This window comes from Spermophilus citellus (assembly GCF_964194105.1).
Source record: "Spermophilus citellus genome assembly, chromosome: 10".
Classification (NCBI taxonomy): domain Eukaryota; kingdom Metazoa; phylum Chordata; class Mammalia; order Rodentia; family Sciuridae; genus Spermophilus; species Spermophilus citellus.
In genome coordinates, this window is record NC_138197.1 from 64,891,131 (window position 1) to 64,910,695 (window position 19,565).

General features: G+C 34.1%; 1 protein-coding gene across 2 annotated transcripts in view; it reads right to left on the minus strand.

The window, feature by feature from the left end:
* Nucleotides 1-19,565, minus strand: part of NELL2 (neural EGFL like 2) — a gene marked incomplete at its 5' end in the record, with an annotated part of 362,215 nt that overhangs the window by 191,820 nt on the left and 150,830 nt on the right. For both annotated transcript variants that reach the window (XM_081311609.1, XM_081311610.1), the window contains one exon: nt 511-602. In XM_081311609.1, the coding sequence (XP_081167735.1) occupies nt 511-602 (92 nt within the window). The remainder of the gene's footprint in view (nt 1-510; nt 603-19,565) is intronic.

The following is a 19,565-nucleotide window of genomic DNA, read 5'->3' on the forward strand; positions in this document are numbered from 1 at the left end:
TTGGATGTAGAATGTCTCCCAAAAGCTCATATGTTGAAGTCTGATCCCTGATGAAGCAAGGTTCAGAGTTAGGGCTTTTAGGTATGATTAGATCATAAGGGGTCTAAACTTCATCGATAGATTAACCCATTGAAAGCTAAATGTACTACTGGGAGGTGAGACCTAGGTGGAAGAAGTAGGTCTCTGGGAACATGCCCTGGAAGGGTTGTCTTATCACCAGTCCATTCTTTCTGCTTCCTGGCTGTCATAAGTTGAGCAGATTTCCCTTGCCATACCATCCTGCTGTGATGGTCTGCCTCATCTCAGACCCAAAGAAATGGAGCTAACCAAATAGAATCCTCTAAAACCATGAGCCAAAAAAAGACTTTTCTCATCTAAGCTGTTCTTGTCAGATATTTTGGTCACAATAATGAGAAGCTGACTAACACATGTTATTACAAGGGTGAGCTTTTAAAGAAACACTATATTATATAATTGAAACAATTCTGAAAGACTAGTGGATCTCCTTACCTTACACTCATAGAGAACACACACTCCAGAAGAGGAATAGACTGTATTTCGTTCTCCTTCAAAGTAGGTTCTTCCTTGAAATTGGCATATTGCTTTGGAATAAAAAAATACATATATTGATGTTTTATTAGGAAAAATAGCTTCAAGGTACTCAAATCATTTCACAATAGTATTTCATGTGTTCTCACACCTTTCTAGGTATTTGAATGTCTATAAACCTAAATCCAGCCTACCATAAGGTATATGTAAATGTAAATTAGCATCTTGCTAATTGAGAGAGTAAAATAAGGTACAAAAAAAAAAAGCAATAGCAGGCTGGGATTGTGGCTCAGTGGTAGAGTGCTTGCCTAGCATGCTTGAGGCACTGAGTTTGATCCTCAGCACCACATAAATAAATGTAAAATAAAGATATCGTGTGCACTTAAAGCTAAAAAAATTTAAAATAAATATTTTTTTTAAAAAGTGATAGCAAGTTAGAATAAGATTCTGAAAAAGAAATGTCAAAAGTCAGACTTACAGACAATTATTTGCCTGAGAGATGATGCCCTACTTAAAACATATTAGGCAGCACTTAGTTTGGCAACAAATCACTGGCAACACAGTATGAAGAAGGTTCATTTTTATACATACTTTCAGACTTTTAAAACAGAAAATTAGAAAGAAGCTATTTTAATTTTAGCAAATGCAAGCTTTATGTTTTACAATTTATTATTACTATTCATGTGTAAATATGAGTTAACACGAGGATGCTAAGATGATTTAATCTGGGCCTGCCTTGTTTACAACCAATGTTATAGATATTTAAAACACAACATCAGTGGGAAAACATGTTTTAATAAAAGTGCATAAAGTATCAAATAATTTCTTTCTTAAACTTGCAAAATATTTACAATTCATGGAAACATTTATTTACCCAATAAAAATTGTTTGCTTATTTTGAAGGGAGTATTTCACACTACCCATTTCACTTAAACAAAGGAAAGGTTTACCTTGAGGTCAATGAAGCCTAATCTTCAGGATCTTTCTCTGCCTTAGGCCCCTTCTAAGATTCAAAACTGACTTTCATTTGTGAACAACCAATAAAAAAAAAAAAGAACTAAAAATAAATAAATAAATAAATAATAAAAGCAGCTGAAACTCTAAAAAAAAACTGACTTTCACTTTTATAATTTTGTATTATTTTCTTTGAAGGGTGCACAATATTGTAGATGTTTCAGTTCTCAATAACATCTAGATCTACCCTAAGATAATTACTTCAAGTAAGTGATTATCTGATCAGCCCAAGATAATTACTTCAGTGGAAGTGATCATCTGATGCAAACAGATTCTGACCCTTTCTTCCCCATGTTTACTAAAGGCAACTTTTTATTTCGGTCATATAGATTTTATGAAGTGAATATGTGCATTTCCATTTAATTCCATTACATAAATTAGAAGTAATTCTTTCACTCTTTGGAATTTATATTACCCAATTTTCCTTAAAAGAATCAACTTACCAATGATAATTGCCAACATAGAAACTAGCCACATTTTTATTACTTTCAATATATTATTGTACAATGCTAATACCCACAGTAAAACCCAACTTTCATCTTCACTGAAAGAATAACTGATTATTTAAAGCTACACATTAAAATATTAGAAACCATGCATATATTTTAAAGATCCAGCCTTCAAATGATTTTGTTATTCAGATTTTATTAACAAATTTGACTACATAATATATACCTACCAGCCAATTGATTTTAAACTTTTTGGAGCTTGCTGGAAAAGAATACAACTTGTTTGCCTAAATTACATTACTTAAAGACTGACTGAAATTTGCTCACTCATGAATATTCAAAAGAAAACTACAGATATGTCAGTTGCATATTATCTATAATATCATGCATTAAAATAACATGTGCATTTACTTAATGAACTCAATTGATTGCAAAGTATATCTCTTCAATGTGTAATTTAGAATATGCTCTTTCCTTATGAAACCCAGTAAACTCAAAATATCAAGTTCTGACATTCCATGTTTAATTAGACTTAATAAGTACTGCATTTTATAAGATAATGAGAATAAATAAAACCTTTCTTATTTCTATTCAGCACCTGCCACTCAAAGGTTTCTAAGCCTATTAAATGATTTGGTAACTGCAACCTATTCAAGTCCAAGGATATGTAGAAGATAAAAATTATTGTTCTAAGTCTTTCTTACTCAAAGGGGGGAAATCAGTACAAAATACAAGGAAAATTCTCCTTATACAAAGCCTATGATAATTTAATATTCATTCAAAGCAGATGGATCTTCTGTTCTAAACTCTTAATTCAAAATATGCATCTTGTGAGACAATAGGGCACCAAATGGAGATTGACAGAGAGGGAGAAAGCACAAAAATAAATGAGATCATTAGTTTTTTTTTCCCTTTCAAGCAATGTACATAAATGGTGAACCTGGCTTAGGTAAACCCAAAATGAGTACATTTTGTCTCATTTATTTTTTTGATCAGTTGCTGTGATTCTCCGTAATACTAAGGTTTACGTGGAATATTCAGTAATAACAGTAGGGTATGTTTTCCCTAGGCTTTATGTGAAGAGAATGAGAAAAGCTGTAATGAGTCCTGAAAATACTGCAAGAAATAATGAAAACACCATTAGAATGGTTGTGGGACTTTTCAAAAAGAAAAATGAGAGAGCAAATAGTCATATTACTCTATTCATACATTTAACAAATATGGACTGAACTCCACCTTCATGCAGATATTCTGCTATGTACTGGTATTCTGAAATTAATAAGACATATTTGCACCCTCATTATTTAATAGGGCAGACAGACTCACGACATCAACTAATTTCAATAAAAGCCAAACTGAAATTCTATTTGGGGTAAAAATGGGAGTTCAAAACCCAATTGAGTCTAATGTATGAAAGATGATATATCATGAGCTCTGTAATGTTTGAACAATCAATAAAAAAATAAAAAAAAAAAGAATCCATAAGGTCCAGAGGAGCATAGGAAAATGTGTGGTGAACTTCTGGGAACAGTTGGATCAAGGTTAAGAAAACAAACAAAGGCTGATCAAGGACCCTAACTCTGGTAACAACAGGAAGTTGTTGGCACACTAGGGCTAAGGAACAGGAGGAAGAAATGGTTTTACTGGAGCCCAATGTGAGCCACAGTTACAGAGGAGAGGCTGCCTAGGGAGAGCTGTAATCTTGACAGCACAGCTACTGGCAGAGACTCACACTGTGCAAAGAAAGAACAGGGAAGAAAAATGAAAGCCCCTCTCTCCTGCCTTTCAATTTCCTGCCAGTGCCTCCCATTGGCAAAACCTACACAAAACTTCCTGCCTATCAAGGAAACTAGAGAGATGCAGTCTGCAGAAGTCAAGTTCCTGGAGTACAAAACAGGAGAGAATGAAACTGAGAGCATGGTGTGCACTGAAAGAATAACTCCCTATAGGTTGTTAATAGGTCTCCTTTACAAGAATACATTGTTGAGAGGGTCTAAAAGAGAGTAGAACACAGAACAAACAAGTTTTGCAGAGAAAAAAAGAGACAGATTTTTAAAAGATAAGTCTACTTCAAGGAAAATCCAAGCAGCTTATCAAAATAAGACCCACAGGCAGTCACAGGGTAAAATTAGGGAACTATGCCCTGGGAGATCAAGTGTCTAAACACAGGAAGGCAAGCAGACCAGCTCTATATCCTGATTTCAACTAAGGTCTGCTCATGTAGGTATCAGAGTCAAAGTTTTAGAGAAAAGAACAATCACTGTGGCTTTCACAATAAATATGGAGCTACCTCTAGAATTCCCCAAACAAACAAACAAACAAAAAAACCTGCCTGCTTACTTTTCTAATAGAGTATAAGTAAAAGAAGTCACTTCCTAACAATATAGAAATGGAATAATTATTTTTACTGTATTGAATTCTTCTGTAAAAAAAAATTGCATTCATATGTTTATAATTTCCCAATTTTGTTGTGTGTCCATAAGTGTGCATGTGTGTGTGTGTGTGTGTGTGTGTGTATGTATGTATTGAAAGGCATGAGATGGTATGGATACAGTTTGAAAGCCATCAGTTGTGAAAAGTTTGTGAAAAACATTAAATTCCTGCGACATACTCCAGATTCCTATTACTTCAAACTATTTACCAGCTTAAAACAGAATTTAATCAATTAGGACATATTTTCAAAAACCTATATAGAGTGATTGATTGAATAAATTACTTATATTTTATTAGATGGAGAAGCTTTATATATTTTAAGGTATGAAGTTTCAGGGAGATGTATGTATTCTAATAGGCTTTTTACTTTGCAGACTAATAAAGTAGACTTCTATAAAATCAGACAAATCCACTACATAACTCTTCAGTTATTACTTTTAACCAATGTCAAATGCTTATTTATTGTGACTGGTAGATGCTGTTGTTTGCATAACTCCAGGGGAAACTATTTACATCACGGTCTATGTGAATTGTTTCACCCAGAGCTTTCCAATGCACAGCCTATTCAAGCATTAAGTGAGGACATTCATAAGGACTTGGAGAAATTTAATAGGATAATATAATAATTAGTGTAAATGTTTTACCAAAATTAAGTTAAACACTGAAAATTGCATAGTTACTAATACCATAATTATATTGGAGTCAGCAGAAACCACTAATATGAATTCTTTTCACTATGTTTTTCCCCATTTAAAAGTATAATAGAATTAAGAGCCAATTGAAAGGCATGAGATGGTATGGATACAGTTTGAAAGCCATCAGTTGTGAAAAGGTGAAAAGTAATTTATAACACAGATTAAGAAACACCGATTCAGGCAGACTGAAATTCAAACAAAAAATCTCAAACTCTCAAGGTTTGTTCAATTATTTTGGGTAAATTCTCACCCAGATTCTTGTTTGATGAAAATTAAAATAAGTTAAGAAATCTTCTTTAAACCTTATTTTTCCCTTTACCTCTGGTCCCATCTTTGGATTGTGCATCTTATGATAAAAGCAAATGAAAGAAACAAAACTGAAAATTCTAAACTATACATTAAGATCATGATTTACTGGTCATTAGTGCAGAGCTAACAACTACAATTTCCTCTAATGAGATTTAAATCAACTTCTATAATCCTGTGTAGAAAGAATTCTCCAAATTTCTCTCAAAATATTTTAGAATATATAAGCAACAGAGCATATCATATTTCACTTCTAAAATTTTCATCTTTCAATCCACATTTAGCTTTTCCTTTTTATTAGTAGATCAAAAATGGATGCATCTACTTTAAATTTCCCAATTGGTATCAACACCTTTAAAAGTGATCCAACACGTAATTAAAAATTATAGATACCAAAAAGAAAGCCAGCAAAGTCACTTCAGTAAGACTTATAGCTTCTTTAAAATTCTTTTTGAAAACACCAAGTATCAGTGATCTTTGGATTAATTAAGTTCTCCGTTAAGGTCAGAGTTTTATATGTTTTTTTTTTTAAATCTGCATTGCCTTTAAGAGAGTTCTTTCAAATTCCATGTATAATAGCAGTTTTTATTTTGAGCATACATGACAGCTATTTATAGGTGGTATACAAATGGAAATCTGTGGACAGGAAATATCTCATTAACTATAATTATGTACATTTCTTTTATTGTAGTTTAAAAAAATAATGTGCAATAAATGGATGCATGAGGCAAACTGAAATTCAAACAAAAGTTTTTCAATATTCTTATAGGACTCTGATCAGCTATGCTGCATTTATCTATCCCAGAATTTTTTCTTTGTAATCTGGACTCATTTGGAGTCAGTTTTTAACAACCTTCTTTTTTTCTAGCTAGTTCTATGCATTTTTAACTTTCCCATCTGAGGACAGGGCCAGTGTTTTGTTTATCTTTAGAATAATTTAGCACCTAGCACTGGCCCTGCATAATAAACCCTCAAGGATTATTCAATTATTTTTGATAAGTTCTCACCCAGATTCCTGTTCAATGAAAAAGTAAAATAAGTCTAAAATTCCTTTTTAAACCTCACTTTTCCCTTACATCTGGCCTCATCTTTGGATTTTGCATTTTATGATGAAGGTTCTACTGGGTCTCACACAAAGATTCTGCCCTTTCTATAAAATGATCAAAAAACTGAAATAGGAGCAAGTTTGTCTTAAGAGTAAGAAAATAGCTGGTTAGTGTCATAGTAATAGCTTATTAATATAAATAATACAAGTTAACATGCTCGAAGGAAGTCTGCTTGGACAATTTGATGACAAAACATTTTCCTTCCCCTCAGTAACACCAATTTTTGTGAGTGAATGCTATTTAAAATGAACAGAAGTTCAGAGTGCTTAAATAATTCACAAATTCATTAATTATACATGATTGCTTCCTTTAACTAAATCTCATTAATTGTTTGGGAATTTAGTTGTTTGCAAAACTAATATTAGAGTTCAGGAAATGAGATCACAGGAATAGTTGTACAACCCTCCCCTGTCCTTGGGCTTCTAAAGAACCAAAGAGTGCTTCTCCTAGGGGGCCTTAATTCAGGTCAGTAGCCTATTCTTCCAAAAAAAGAACAGGCCATGAAATGCCACAAATATAGCAGTAGTGAGGGGTTAGGAGGCAACGGAGGATAAAAATAAGTTTCAGAATAGAACAAGAGGAAAAATTCAAATATCCGGTCCAGATCACCTTTGGGTTAGAGGACTTATATACTGGGGAAACAAAATTTGGATATTTAAAGGATAGCAACAGAAAGACTAAGGCTACTGCTGGCAGGAGAGATTCTGCGCTCTTGACTCTTACTTAATTTTACCTCTTGAAATTGCAACCTAAAACATATTCTGAAATTCCTTTGATTTAACTACCTTTCCATCACTAGTCTTACTCTTGATCCTGGCTCATATGCCAAAGAATGGTGTCTTTAAAATGTAATCAATTCACATTTAGTTACCTGAAGATAAGTAAAATAAATTTAATGAGTGGAGGTAAAGATTTGAAGGAAAATACAGTATTTTGTTAGTACCCAAATACTATTAAAGTGATAGAACATAAACACACATGAGGTGATAGGTTTCATTATCACTTTCCAAAGAAAATATAATGTATAACATAATAAAGAAATGTTCACACATTGTTAGATTCAAAACCAAGACTAGAATCCATCTGATAGTCCTTTTGTGTAACTTTTCTTACCACTAAAAACTCAAAGTGAATTCAGTCAAAAGAAGAACTAATTTTTGGTTTAACTTTGTGAAACATTTTTTCTAAAACTGGTACCTTTTAGCCACATGTTGCTTTGATATTAAAGTGAAAATGCTGAATGTAACATGCTTTGTAAATTGTAAAGCATTATTATTTTTGCTATAAACACATATTAGTACTCAATTAAGAGATTATGCATAAATACCCTAAAATTGTGACTATGCTGTTTCAGAACAGCCTGTGGTGTGCAGGCAAAACAAGAAGGGGGAAAACACTGTGGGGATAGATCTATGAGGAGGACATTTTTGCAGAAAAGTTTCCTGAGAGTTATATTAAAAAGCTCTTCTATTCTGCAACCAATATGAGTCAAGGGAGAAGAAGCTCAAGGTTAATTCAGAGAGCAAGATCTGTGTAGAATAAGACAAGCAGAAGGCACAGTACCATGAAGAGGGAATAGAGAGCTGAGTGAGCAGACAGGGACAGAAGAATTCAAAAGTAGACTTAAGATGGAACAGGAGAAAGAAAATCAGAAAGTAACAAAATGAGAAACAATAGAAGCAAAGAAATTTCATAAAGATATGCAGCAAGACTGGCCACACATGAAAATGAGAAATGTTTACTGAGAACCTCCTGTCCCCAGGCTCTGTAGTAGGAGTCATCTTCCCTGCTTTCAAGAACCATTCAGCCTAGTGTGGGAAACAATGGGCTCATTAACAACTATAGACAACTCAGGAAGAACAGAGTCTTAGAAAAGTGGCCTTGTAGAACAAGTTTGGAATGAGTTTTCTACTTTTTAAGTTTTTGGAATAATTTGAGAAGAAATAGTTTCAGCTACATTTTAAAAGTTTGCTAGAATTCGGCAATGAAGTCATCGGATCCTGGAAGTTTCTTTGTTGGGAAACTTTTTTATGACTAATTCAAACTTGTGACTTATATTGGTTTCTTATTCTGTTGGCTCAATTTTGGTTGTATGTGAAGTACTTTTCTTTAGTATTTAATTTTAATTGTATTTCATTGTGGTCTTGAATGTACAAAGAAAACATAAAACTCTTGAGTAAACTGAGTCAAAGAATAAATCAAAAAGGAAATTAGAAAATATCCTGAGGGCTATGGATAAAGGTCAGTGGTAGAGCATTTATTTCCCTAGCATATGTGAAAGCTAGCATAAAATTTTTAGTGTAAGTTTTTGTTTTGTCTTGATTTTTTAAGTGGAGCAAGATAGATACTTGCCCAGAAATCTGAAGAGAGATATTTCTAATCCTGTTTGATCTCATAATATTTTATAGTTTTGTTACTTAATATAAGAGCACGTTTTTTAAGTATCATGAGTTTATTGATTTTTTCCAAATAATTCAACTGCATTTTTATAAAACAATATATTTTTCTTTCAAATTCATATTTCATTGGATTGTATATTATGTATGCATTTATAAGATGTTAATAATATTACAATTATAATATAAATACAATTGACAAGCAGGATTAGAAACAAACCTCCGGTTAGCATGAAATAATATCTTAGAAACATAATGTACAAGGTTAGCCTCAAGATCAATGAAAAATTTTTATTTTTTACTAATGGAAATTGTAGATGAGTTTTCCTCAAATCATCTAGAGGTCTCATTTAAAAGCAAATATCGATGTGGTAGATCTGGAGCAAAAGATGAGATTCTGCATGTTTTACTAGCTACAATTGATACAGTTGACTGTTTCACTGATCAGATCTTAGGTAAAAAAGAAATATATCAGCGATTATTAACTTCACTTTACATAATCCTGCATATAAGGAAATGGTTGAAGGCACTAATATATTAAAACCAGATCAGTTATATTAGAATCTCTAAGGGACATGCCCAGGTATAAATTGTTCTTAAGAGGATCCAGGTTGTTCTAATGTTCAACCAATATTACAGATCACTGAGATAGACTAAACCAACTGTCAATTTAGAGATCTTTTAGTATAAATGTCAATCCCAGTAATTCACCAGATGGTGTTTTAAGAACCTGACCAAACTCATTCTGAAGGATTCTCAACTTCTAGTTTACTTATGTATGTTTATAACTCCAAATAAAAACTAATAAAAGTAATGGAAATGCATAGAAATGGAGAGAAAATGAGAGATGGAGAAGGAGAAAGAAAGATGAAAGGAGAATGAGAAAGAAGTTGGGAGACAAAAAACAGAGAGGAGATAGAGACAGAGAAATTCATGTATAAATTGTAGCACTGGGCATTAAATCTCATTAAATACACTTGTATTTGTACTTTGGAACAAAACATTTGTTGAAATGCATCTCATTCTTTTCAAATGACATTTCTCTTTAAGATTAAGTAAAAATTTTGACAGCTGTAGTAATTACTTTAAATGTAAATGAACTGAACTCCCCATTCAAGAGATACTGAGTGTCTGAATAGATTGAAAAAACAAACAAAAATTATCTAGCTATATGCTCTCTACAACAGACTGGTTTTAGATTTAAGGAGATGAATAGGTTGAAAATAAATGAAGGTAAAAGATACAATGTAAATGGTAATCAAAAGCAAAGAGGGATATATATATATATATATATATATATATATATATATATATATATATATATCTCCCCTCTAACAATGGGCACTTATATATAAAAAGCAAATGCTGACAGAACTGAAGGTAAAAATAAATAGTAGAAAAACAACAATAAGAGATTCTAGTATACCACTTTCAATAATGTATAGAACATCCAGAAAATAAATCAGTAACTAAACAGTGGACTTGAAGAACACACTAAGCCAAATGGACCTAACAGACAAATACAGACCATTGTATGCAACAGTTACAGAATATATATACTTCTCAAGTACTCCAGGATAAATCATGCTAGATCACAAAACACATCTTAACAAATTTAAAAGATTGTAATTTCTTCTCCAACCACAATTAGAACTCATTAGCAGTAGGAAAACTGGAAAATTCTTAGATTCATGGACATTATCAAAATCTTGAATAAACTGAGTCAAAGAAAAAATAAAAGAGGAAATCAGAAAATATCTTCAGGGCAATGGATATAGGTCACTGTGTGCATAGCATTTGTGTAGCATATGTGACCCTTTGGGCTGAATCCAGGAAAGAAAGGAAGGAAAGAAAATGGAAGAAGAAAAAAAGAAAAAAATATCTTGAGGCTAATAAAAAACAAAATATAGCATAATAAAATTTATAGGACACAGCAAAACCATTGCTCATGAGAAGTTTAAAAGCAGTAAATACCACAAAAAAGGAAGAAAGGAAGCAAGGAAGGAAAGAGGGAAGGGAGGGGAAGAGATAAAAAAGAATTATCTAAAAAAATCCACTTAGCATTTCAACTTTTCAAAATGAAAAAAAAATTATATTAAAATTAGAAGGAAAAAGTAATAAAAAATAGAGCAGAAAAATATGAGTTAAAAACCTTAATAGAAAATAATCAATAAAACTCAGAGTTGATTTTTTAAAAGAAAATTCAAGAAAATTGATGAGCCTTTAGCCAGACTGAAAAAAAGAGAGATTTCACATAAAATCAGAAATTAAATTAGATATATTATAACCAGTGTCACAGAAATAAGATAGGTCATAAGAGACTATTATGAATAATTATATGCAAACACATTGCATAACCTGAAAGAAATGGATAGATTCTAGAAATGCCTAACCTGTCAAGATGAGTCATGAAAAACTTAAAAATATGAATGGAAGGCAGTCATGGTGCTCTACACATATAATCCCAGCTCTCCTGGAGGCCAAGGAAAGAAAACACAAGTTCCAAACTAGCTTGTGAAATTTAGTTAGTCCTCCCCAAAATGGGCTGGGAAAGTATCAGTGGTATAGAGCACTTGCCTAGCATGTACAAGACATGAGTTTACTCCTCAATGATGGGTTTAATCCCAACAAACACACTCTCTCTCTTAAACACACATATAAACACTCTCTCTCTCTCTCTCTCTCTCTCACACACACACACACACACACACACACACACACACACACAGCAGATCTATAACTGGTAAGGATATTGATTCATTTATCAAAAATCTCCCAAGAAAATCCCAGGACAAGATGATTTCACTGCAGAATTCTACCAAATATTTAAAGAAAAATTTATACCAATCCTTCCCAAAGTCTTCTACAAATGTTTTTAATAATGTGGAACACTTCCAAATTCATTTTACAAGACCAATATTAATAACACTGGTATCAAAGTTGGACAAAGACATCACAAGGAAAGAACATTACAGAACAATATCTCCAATAAATACATGTACAAAAATCCTCAGCAAAACTCTAGCAACCTGAATTCAACAAGATATCGAAAGGATTATATGTATGACAAAGTATTTCCTCTGGAATGCAAGAATAGCTCAACATATGAAAATAAATCACTGAAAGACTATATTATTAAGCTAAGGACAAAAATTGTGATTATCTCAATATATGTGGATAAAGCACCAACAAAATTTAACATCATTTCATGACAATAAACCAGGAACAGAAAGAAAGTTCTTCCATATGATAAAAAGTTCATGTAAAGGTTTTTCCCTAGGATCAAGAAAAAGGCAACATTGCCCACTCTCACCATTTCTTTCAGCTCAGTACTAAAAGCCCTAATTGGAAAGATTAGGTAAGAAAAAGAAATACAAAGCATCCACATAAAAAAAGGAATAAATAGGAGCTGGGGATGTGGTTCAGTAGCAGAACGCTTGCCTAGCAAGTGTGAGGAACTGTGTTCGACTGAGCTCAGAAATAAAAATCACATGCACATGGTCAAATGATCTTCAACATGATGTAAAATACAAGACAAGGAGGGCAGAGGTTCTTCAGTAAATGGTGCTGGGAAAATTAGATATCAACATACACAAATAAAACCCATTACACAGTACATAAAAACCAACTCAAAATGGATTGAAGATCTGAAACTAGGTAACTCCTACATGAAATTACAAAGGAAAGGTTTCAAATATTGGTCTTGGTAATACCCTCTTTTAGATAGGAAATCAAAAATATAAGAACAAAAGCAGAAAAGAACACTATAGGTCAAATAGTACTACATTAAATGAAAAATCTTCTGCATAGTAAAAAAGACCAATTAGCTCTCTCTCCTGATAGTCCCTTGTGTAACCTGGCTGCCCCACTGGGTGGCTCGAGGCAGGAGCCAGAGGGAGAACCGTCTCAGACCTGGTCAAAGAAAAAGGTTGGTAGTCACGTCACCCCAATTGGAGTAGGGGCAGAGCAGAGCTGCCGCCCGCACCCGCAAGGTAGGCAGACCTGTGACCGACCGGCGGAACACGCCCAGAGGCCTGCCGGCAGGGTAGACATGTCACCCCAATTGGAGTAGGGGCAGAGCAGAGCCACCTCCTGCACCCGGAACAGGCCCAGCAACCTGCTGGCGTGGTAAACACGTCACCCCCATTGGAGTAAGGGCAGAGCAGAGCCGCCGCCCGCGCCTGCAAGGGAGGCAGACCTGCGACCGACCGGCAGAACAGGCCCAGCGGCCCGTCAGCATGGTAGACAGATCACCCCAATTGGAGGAGGAGCACAGCTGCCGCCCGCCCCTGCAAGGAGACTTTTCAACTATACAAGAGCAATATAAATAATAGGGGGAAAATTCAATAACACAACAGTTTCACCAAGCAGAAAGAAAGGCGAGCAGTATTAAAAGACAAGGAAAGAAAGGACCACAAGCAATGCAGGTCAACTCAACTTTAGAAGAGGTAATAGCTGCAGCAGATGGAATGTCAGATAAAGAATTCAGGATATACATGCTTCAGAGGATCTGGAGTCTCGAGGAAGACATGAGACAGCAAAATAAGACAATAAAAGATCACTTCGACAATGAATTACATAATCAAATGCAAGAAGCAAAAGATCCAACTATACAGGGAGATAGAAGTTATAAAAAAACAAACAGAAATCCTAGAAATGCAGGAAGCAATAAACCAACTTAAAAACTCAATTGAGAATACTACCAGCAGAGTAGAACACTTAGAAGACAGAACATCAGACAATGAAAACAAAGTATTTCAACTTGAAAAGAACATAGACAGCTCAGCGAGACTGTTAAAAAACCATGAGCAGAATATCCAAGAAATATGGGATAACATAAAGAGACCAAACTTAAGAGTCATTGGGATACAGGAAGGTATAGAGGTCCAAACCAAAGGAATGAGCAATCTATTCAATGAAATAATATGAGAAAACTTCCCAGACTTGAAGAATGAGACAGAATCCCAAATCCTAGAAGCCTGCAGGACGCCGAATGTGCAAAATCATAAGAAATCCACACCTAGACACATTATAATGAAGATGCCCAATATACAGAATAAGGAGAGAATTTTAAAAGCTACAAGAGAAAGGAAGCAGATTACATTTAGGGGTAAACCAATCAGGATAACAGCTGATCTTTCAACACAGACTCTGAAAGCTAGAAGATCCTGGAATAACATATTTCAAACACTGAAAGAAAATGGGTTCCAACCAAGAATTGTGTATCCAGTGAAATTAAGCTTCAGGATGGAAGATGAAATTAAAACCTTCCACGATAAACAAAAGTTAAAAGAATTTGCAGTTAGAAAACCATCTCTTCAAAATATCCTCGGCAAAATATTACAGGAAGAGGAAATGGAAAATAACAATGAAAACCAACAGTGGGAGGTAGTACAGTAAAGGGGGAGAAATAATCAAAGAGGAAAACAAACCATGTTTAGTAACATAAATAAACAAATATGGCTGGAAGAACAACCCATATTTCAATAATAACCCTAAATGTTAATGGCTTAAACTCACCAATTAAGAGACACAGGCTAGTAGAATGGATCACAAAACAAGACCCAACAATATGCTGCCTACAAGAGACGCATTTGAAAGGAAAAGACATACATAGACTGAAGGTGAAAGGTTGGGAAAAATCATATCACTCATATGGACTTCAGAAACAAGCAGGAGTGTCCATACTCACATCAAATAAAATAGATTTCAAGCCAAAGTTAATCAAAAGGGATAAAGAGGGACACTACATACTGCTCAAGGGAACCATACACCAACAAGACATAACAATCATAAATATATATGCCCCAAACAATGGTGCAGCTATGTTCATCAAACAAACTCTTCTCAAGTTCAAGAGTCTAATAGACCACCATACAATAATCATGGGAGACTTCAACACACCTCTCTCACCACTGGACAGATCTTTCAAACAAAAGTTGAATAAGGAAACTATAGAACTCAATAACACAATTAACAACCTAGACTTAATTGACATATATAGAATATACCACCCAACATCAAGCAGTTACACTTTTTTCTCAGCAGCACATGGATCCTTCTCAAAAATAGATCATATATTATGTCACAGGGCAACTCTTAGACAATATAAAGTAGTAGAGATAATACCATGCATCTTTTCTGATCATAATGGAATGAAACTGAAAATCAACGATAAAAGAAGTAAGGAAAAATCATGCATCACTTGGAGAAGGAACAATAGGTTACTGAATGATCAATGGGTTATAGAAGACATCAAGGAGAAAATTAAAAAATTCTTAGAGATAAATGAAAACACAGACACAACATATCGGAATCTATGGGAAACACTGAAAGCAGTTCTAAGAGGAAAATTCATTGCTTGGAGTTCATTCCTTAAAAAAAGAAAAAAACCAACAAATAAATGATCTCATACTTCATCTCAAAATCCTAGAAAAAGAAGAGCAAAACAACATCAAAAAAAGTAGAAGGCAAGAAATAATTAAAATCAGAGCTGAAATTAATGAAATCGAAACAAAAGAAACAATTGAAAAAATTGACAAAACTAAAAGTTGGTTCTTTGAAAAAAATAAATAAAATCCACAGACCCTTAGCCATGCTAACGAAGAGAAGAAGAGAGAGAACTCAAATTACTAGCATACGGGATGAAAAACGTAATAGCACAACAGACACTTCAGAAATACAGAAGATAATCAGAAATTATTTTGAATCCTTATACTCCAATAAAATAGAAGATAGTGAAGGCATCGATAAATTTCTTAAGTCATATGATCTGCCCAGATTGAGTCAGGAGGATATAGACAACCTAAACAGACCAATATCAATTGAGGAAATAGAAGAAACCATCAAAATACTACCAACCAAGAAAATGCCAGGACCGGATGGGTATACAGCAGAGTTTTACAAAACCTTTAAAGAGGAACTAATACCAATACTATTCAAGCTATTTCAGGAAATAGAAAAAGAGGGAGAACTTCCAAATTCATTCTATGAGGCCAACATCACCCTGATTCCTAAACCAGACAAAGACACTTCAAAGAAAGAAAACTACAGACCAATATCTCTAATGAACCTAGATGCAAAAATCCTCAATAAAATTCTGGGGAATCGGATACAGAAACATATCAAAAAAATTGTGCACCGTGATCAAGTAGGATTCATCCCTGGGATGCAAGGATGGTTCAATATACGGAAATCAATAATGTTATTCACCACATCAATAGACTTAAAAATAAGAACCATATGATCATCTCAATAGATTCAGAAAAAGCATTCGACAAAGTACAGCATCCCTTTATGTTCAAAACTCTAGAAAAACTAGGGATAACAGGAACATACCTCAATATTGTAAAAGCAATCTATGCTAAGCCTCAGGCTAGCATCATTCTGAATGGAGAAAAATTGAAGGCATTCCTTCTAAAATCTGGAACAAGACAGGGATGCCCTCTCTCACCACTTCTGTTCAACATCGTTCTCGAAACACTGGCCACAGCAATTAGACAGATGAAAGAAATTAAAGGCATAAAAATAGGAAAATAAGAACTCAAATTATCACTATTTGCAGAAGACATGATTCTATACCTAGCAGACCCAAAAGTGTCTACAAAGAAACTATTAGAGCTAATAAATGAATTCAGCAAAGTGGCAGGATATAAAATCAACAGGCATAAATCAAAGGCATTCCTGTATATCAGAGACAAATCCTCTGAAATGGAAATGAGGACAACCACTCCATTCACAATATCCTCAAAAAAAATAAAATAAAATACTTGGGAATCAACCCAACAAAAGAGGTGAAAGACTTATACAATGAAAACTACAGAACCCTAAAGAGAGAAATTGAAGAAGATCTTAGAAGATGGAAAAATATACCCTGTTCATGGATAGGCAGAACTAACATCATCAAAATGGTGATATTACCAAAAGTTCTCTATAGGTTTAATGCAATGCCAATGAAAATCTCAATGGCATTTCTTGTAGAAATAGAGAAAGCAATCATGAAATTCATATGGAAAAATAAAAGACCCAGAATAGCAAAAACAATGCTAAACAGGAAGTGTGAATCAGGCGGTATAGCGATACCAGACTTCAAACTATACTACAGAGCAATAGTAACAAAAACAACATGGTACTGGTACCAAAACAGGCGGGTGGACCAATGGTACAGAATAGAGGACACAGAAACCAATCCACAAAACTACAACTATCTTATATTGATAAAGGGGCTAAAAGCATACAATGGAGGAAGGATAGCATCTTCAACAAATGGTGCTGGGAAAACTGGAAATCCATATACAACAAAATGAAAATGAATCCCTTTCTCTCGCCATGCACAAAAGTTAACTCAAAATGGATCAAGGAGCTTTATATCAAATCAGAGACTCTGCATCTGATAGAAGAAAAAGTTGGCTACGATCTACATACTGTGGGGTTGGGCTCCAAATTTCTCAATAGGACACCCATAGCACAAGAGTTAATAACAAGAATAAACAAATGGGACTTACTCAAACTAAAAAGTTTTTTCTCAGCAAAAGAAACAATAAGAGAGGTAAATAGGGAGCCTACATCCTGGGAACAAATCTTTACTCCTCACACTTCAGATAGAGCCCTAATATCCAGAGTATACAAAGAACTCAAAAAATTAGACAATAAGATAACAAATAACCCAATCAACAAATGGGCCAAGGACCTGAACAGACACTTCTCAGAGGAGGACATACAATCAATCAACAAATACATGAAAAAATGCTCACCATCGCTAGCAGTCAGAGAAATGCAAATCAAAACCACCCTAAGATACCATCTCACTCCAGTAAGATTGGCAGCCACTATGAAGTCAAACAACAACAAGTGCTGGCGAGGATGTGGAGAAAAGTGTAAACTTGTACATTGCTGGTGGGACTGCAAATTGGTGTGGCCAATTTGGAAAGCAGTATGGAGATTTCTTGGAAAGTTGGGAATGGAACCACCATTTGACCCAGCTATTCCCCTTCTCGCTCTATTCCCTAAAGACCTAATAAGAGCATACTACAGGGACACTGCTACATTGATGTTCATAGCAGCACAATTCACAATAGCAAGACTGTGGAACCAACCTAGATGCCCTTCAATAGACAAATGGATAAAAAAAATGTGGCATTTATACACAATGGAGTATTACTCTGCATTAAAAAATGACAAAATCATAGAATTTGCAGGGAAATGGATGGCATTAGAGCAGATTATGCTAAGTGAAGCTAGCCAATCCCTAAAAAACAAATGCCAAATGTCTTCTTTGATATAAGGAGAGTAACTAAGAACAGAGTACGGACGAAGAGCATGAGAAGAAGATTAACATTAAACAGGGATGAAAGGTGGAAGGGAAAGGGAGAAAGAAGGGAAATTGCATGGAAATGGAAGGAGACCCTCAGGGGTATACAAAATTACATACAAGTGGAAGTGAGGGGAAAGGGAAAAAAATACAAGGGGGAGAAATGAATATAGTAGAGGGGGTAGAAAGAGAAGAGGGGAGGGGTGGGGAGGGGGGATAGTAGAGGATAGGAAAGGCAGCAGAATATAACAGACACTAGTATGGCAATATGTAAATCAATGAATGTGTAACCGATGTGATTCTGCAATCTGTATACGGGGTAAAATGGGAGTTCATAACCCACTTCAATCAAAGTGTGAAATATGATATATCAAGAACTATGTAATTTTTTGAACAACCAACAATAAAAATTTAAAAAAAAAAGAAAAGAAAAAAAAAGAGCAATTAGCAGAGTGCAAGGCAACCTACTGAAGGGGGAAAAACAACATTTGCAAACCATATATCTGTTAAGGAGTTAATATTAAAAACATATAAGGAATTCTTATAATTCAGTAGCAAATAATAATAATAATAATAACCCAATTGAAACGAATGAGCAAAGAATTTGAGCAGGCGTATCTCCCTCCACCCCCAATAAAGGCACAAATGCCAACATGTATATGAATAGGTGCTCAACATCACCAATTATCAGGAAAAAGTAAATCTAAATCATAATGTAATGTTAATTTACACCTGTAATTAGTAGGATTAGTAGTGTCAACCAGCACACATTTAGTTGACAATCAATAATTTATTACAATAACAAAACACCTTTTTTTTATTTTATTAATAAAATTAGCCTCTTTAACAGGAATATTCTATATTTGACCACTACTTTCATATCCTTTTTTGATTTTTCATGCAAGATATCTCTAAATTATTGTTACTATTATTTTAATTTTTAATCACATCTTTTCCTATGATTATTTTTTGGCACATACTTCCTATTGCTCTGCAATAATCCCTTATGATAAACACATAAGTCCAGCACTTAGAGCATTATTAGGAGTATTATAAAGGAGTATTGGCCTACAGAGAATAATGACTCCTCTCTTTTGATGGGTATTATATATGAATTTTGCTCTTCATTAGTTCTATATTATCATTTAATCATTAAACTAAGTCTTCTTCTGTATTTCTGCATAGCTTCTCTAGGTATCCAACAGAGAGAGATTTCTGGCTCTCAAGGGTCAGATTAAAATTCAGATTAAAATAAGAACAAAAAGGACAGAAGAATGGCTACAAAGAAATGCATGACTAACTACAAA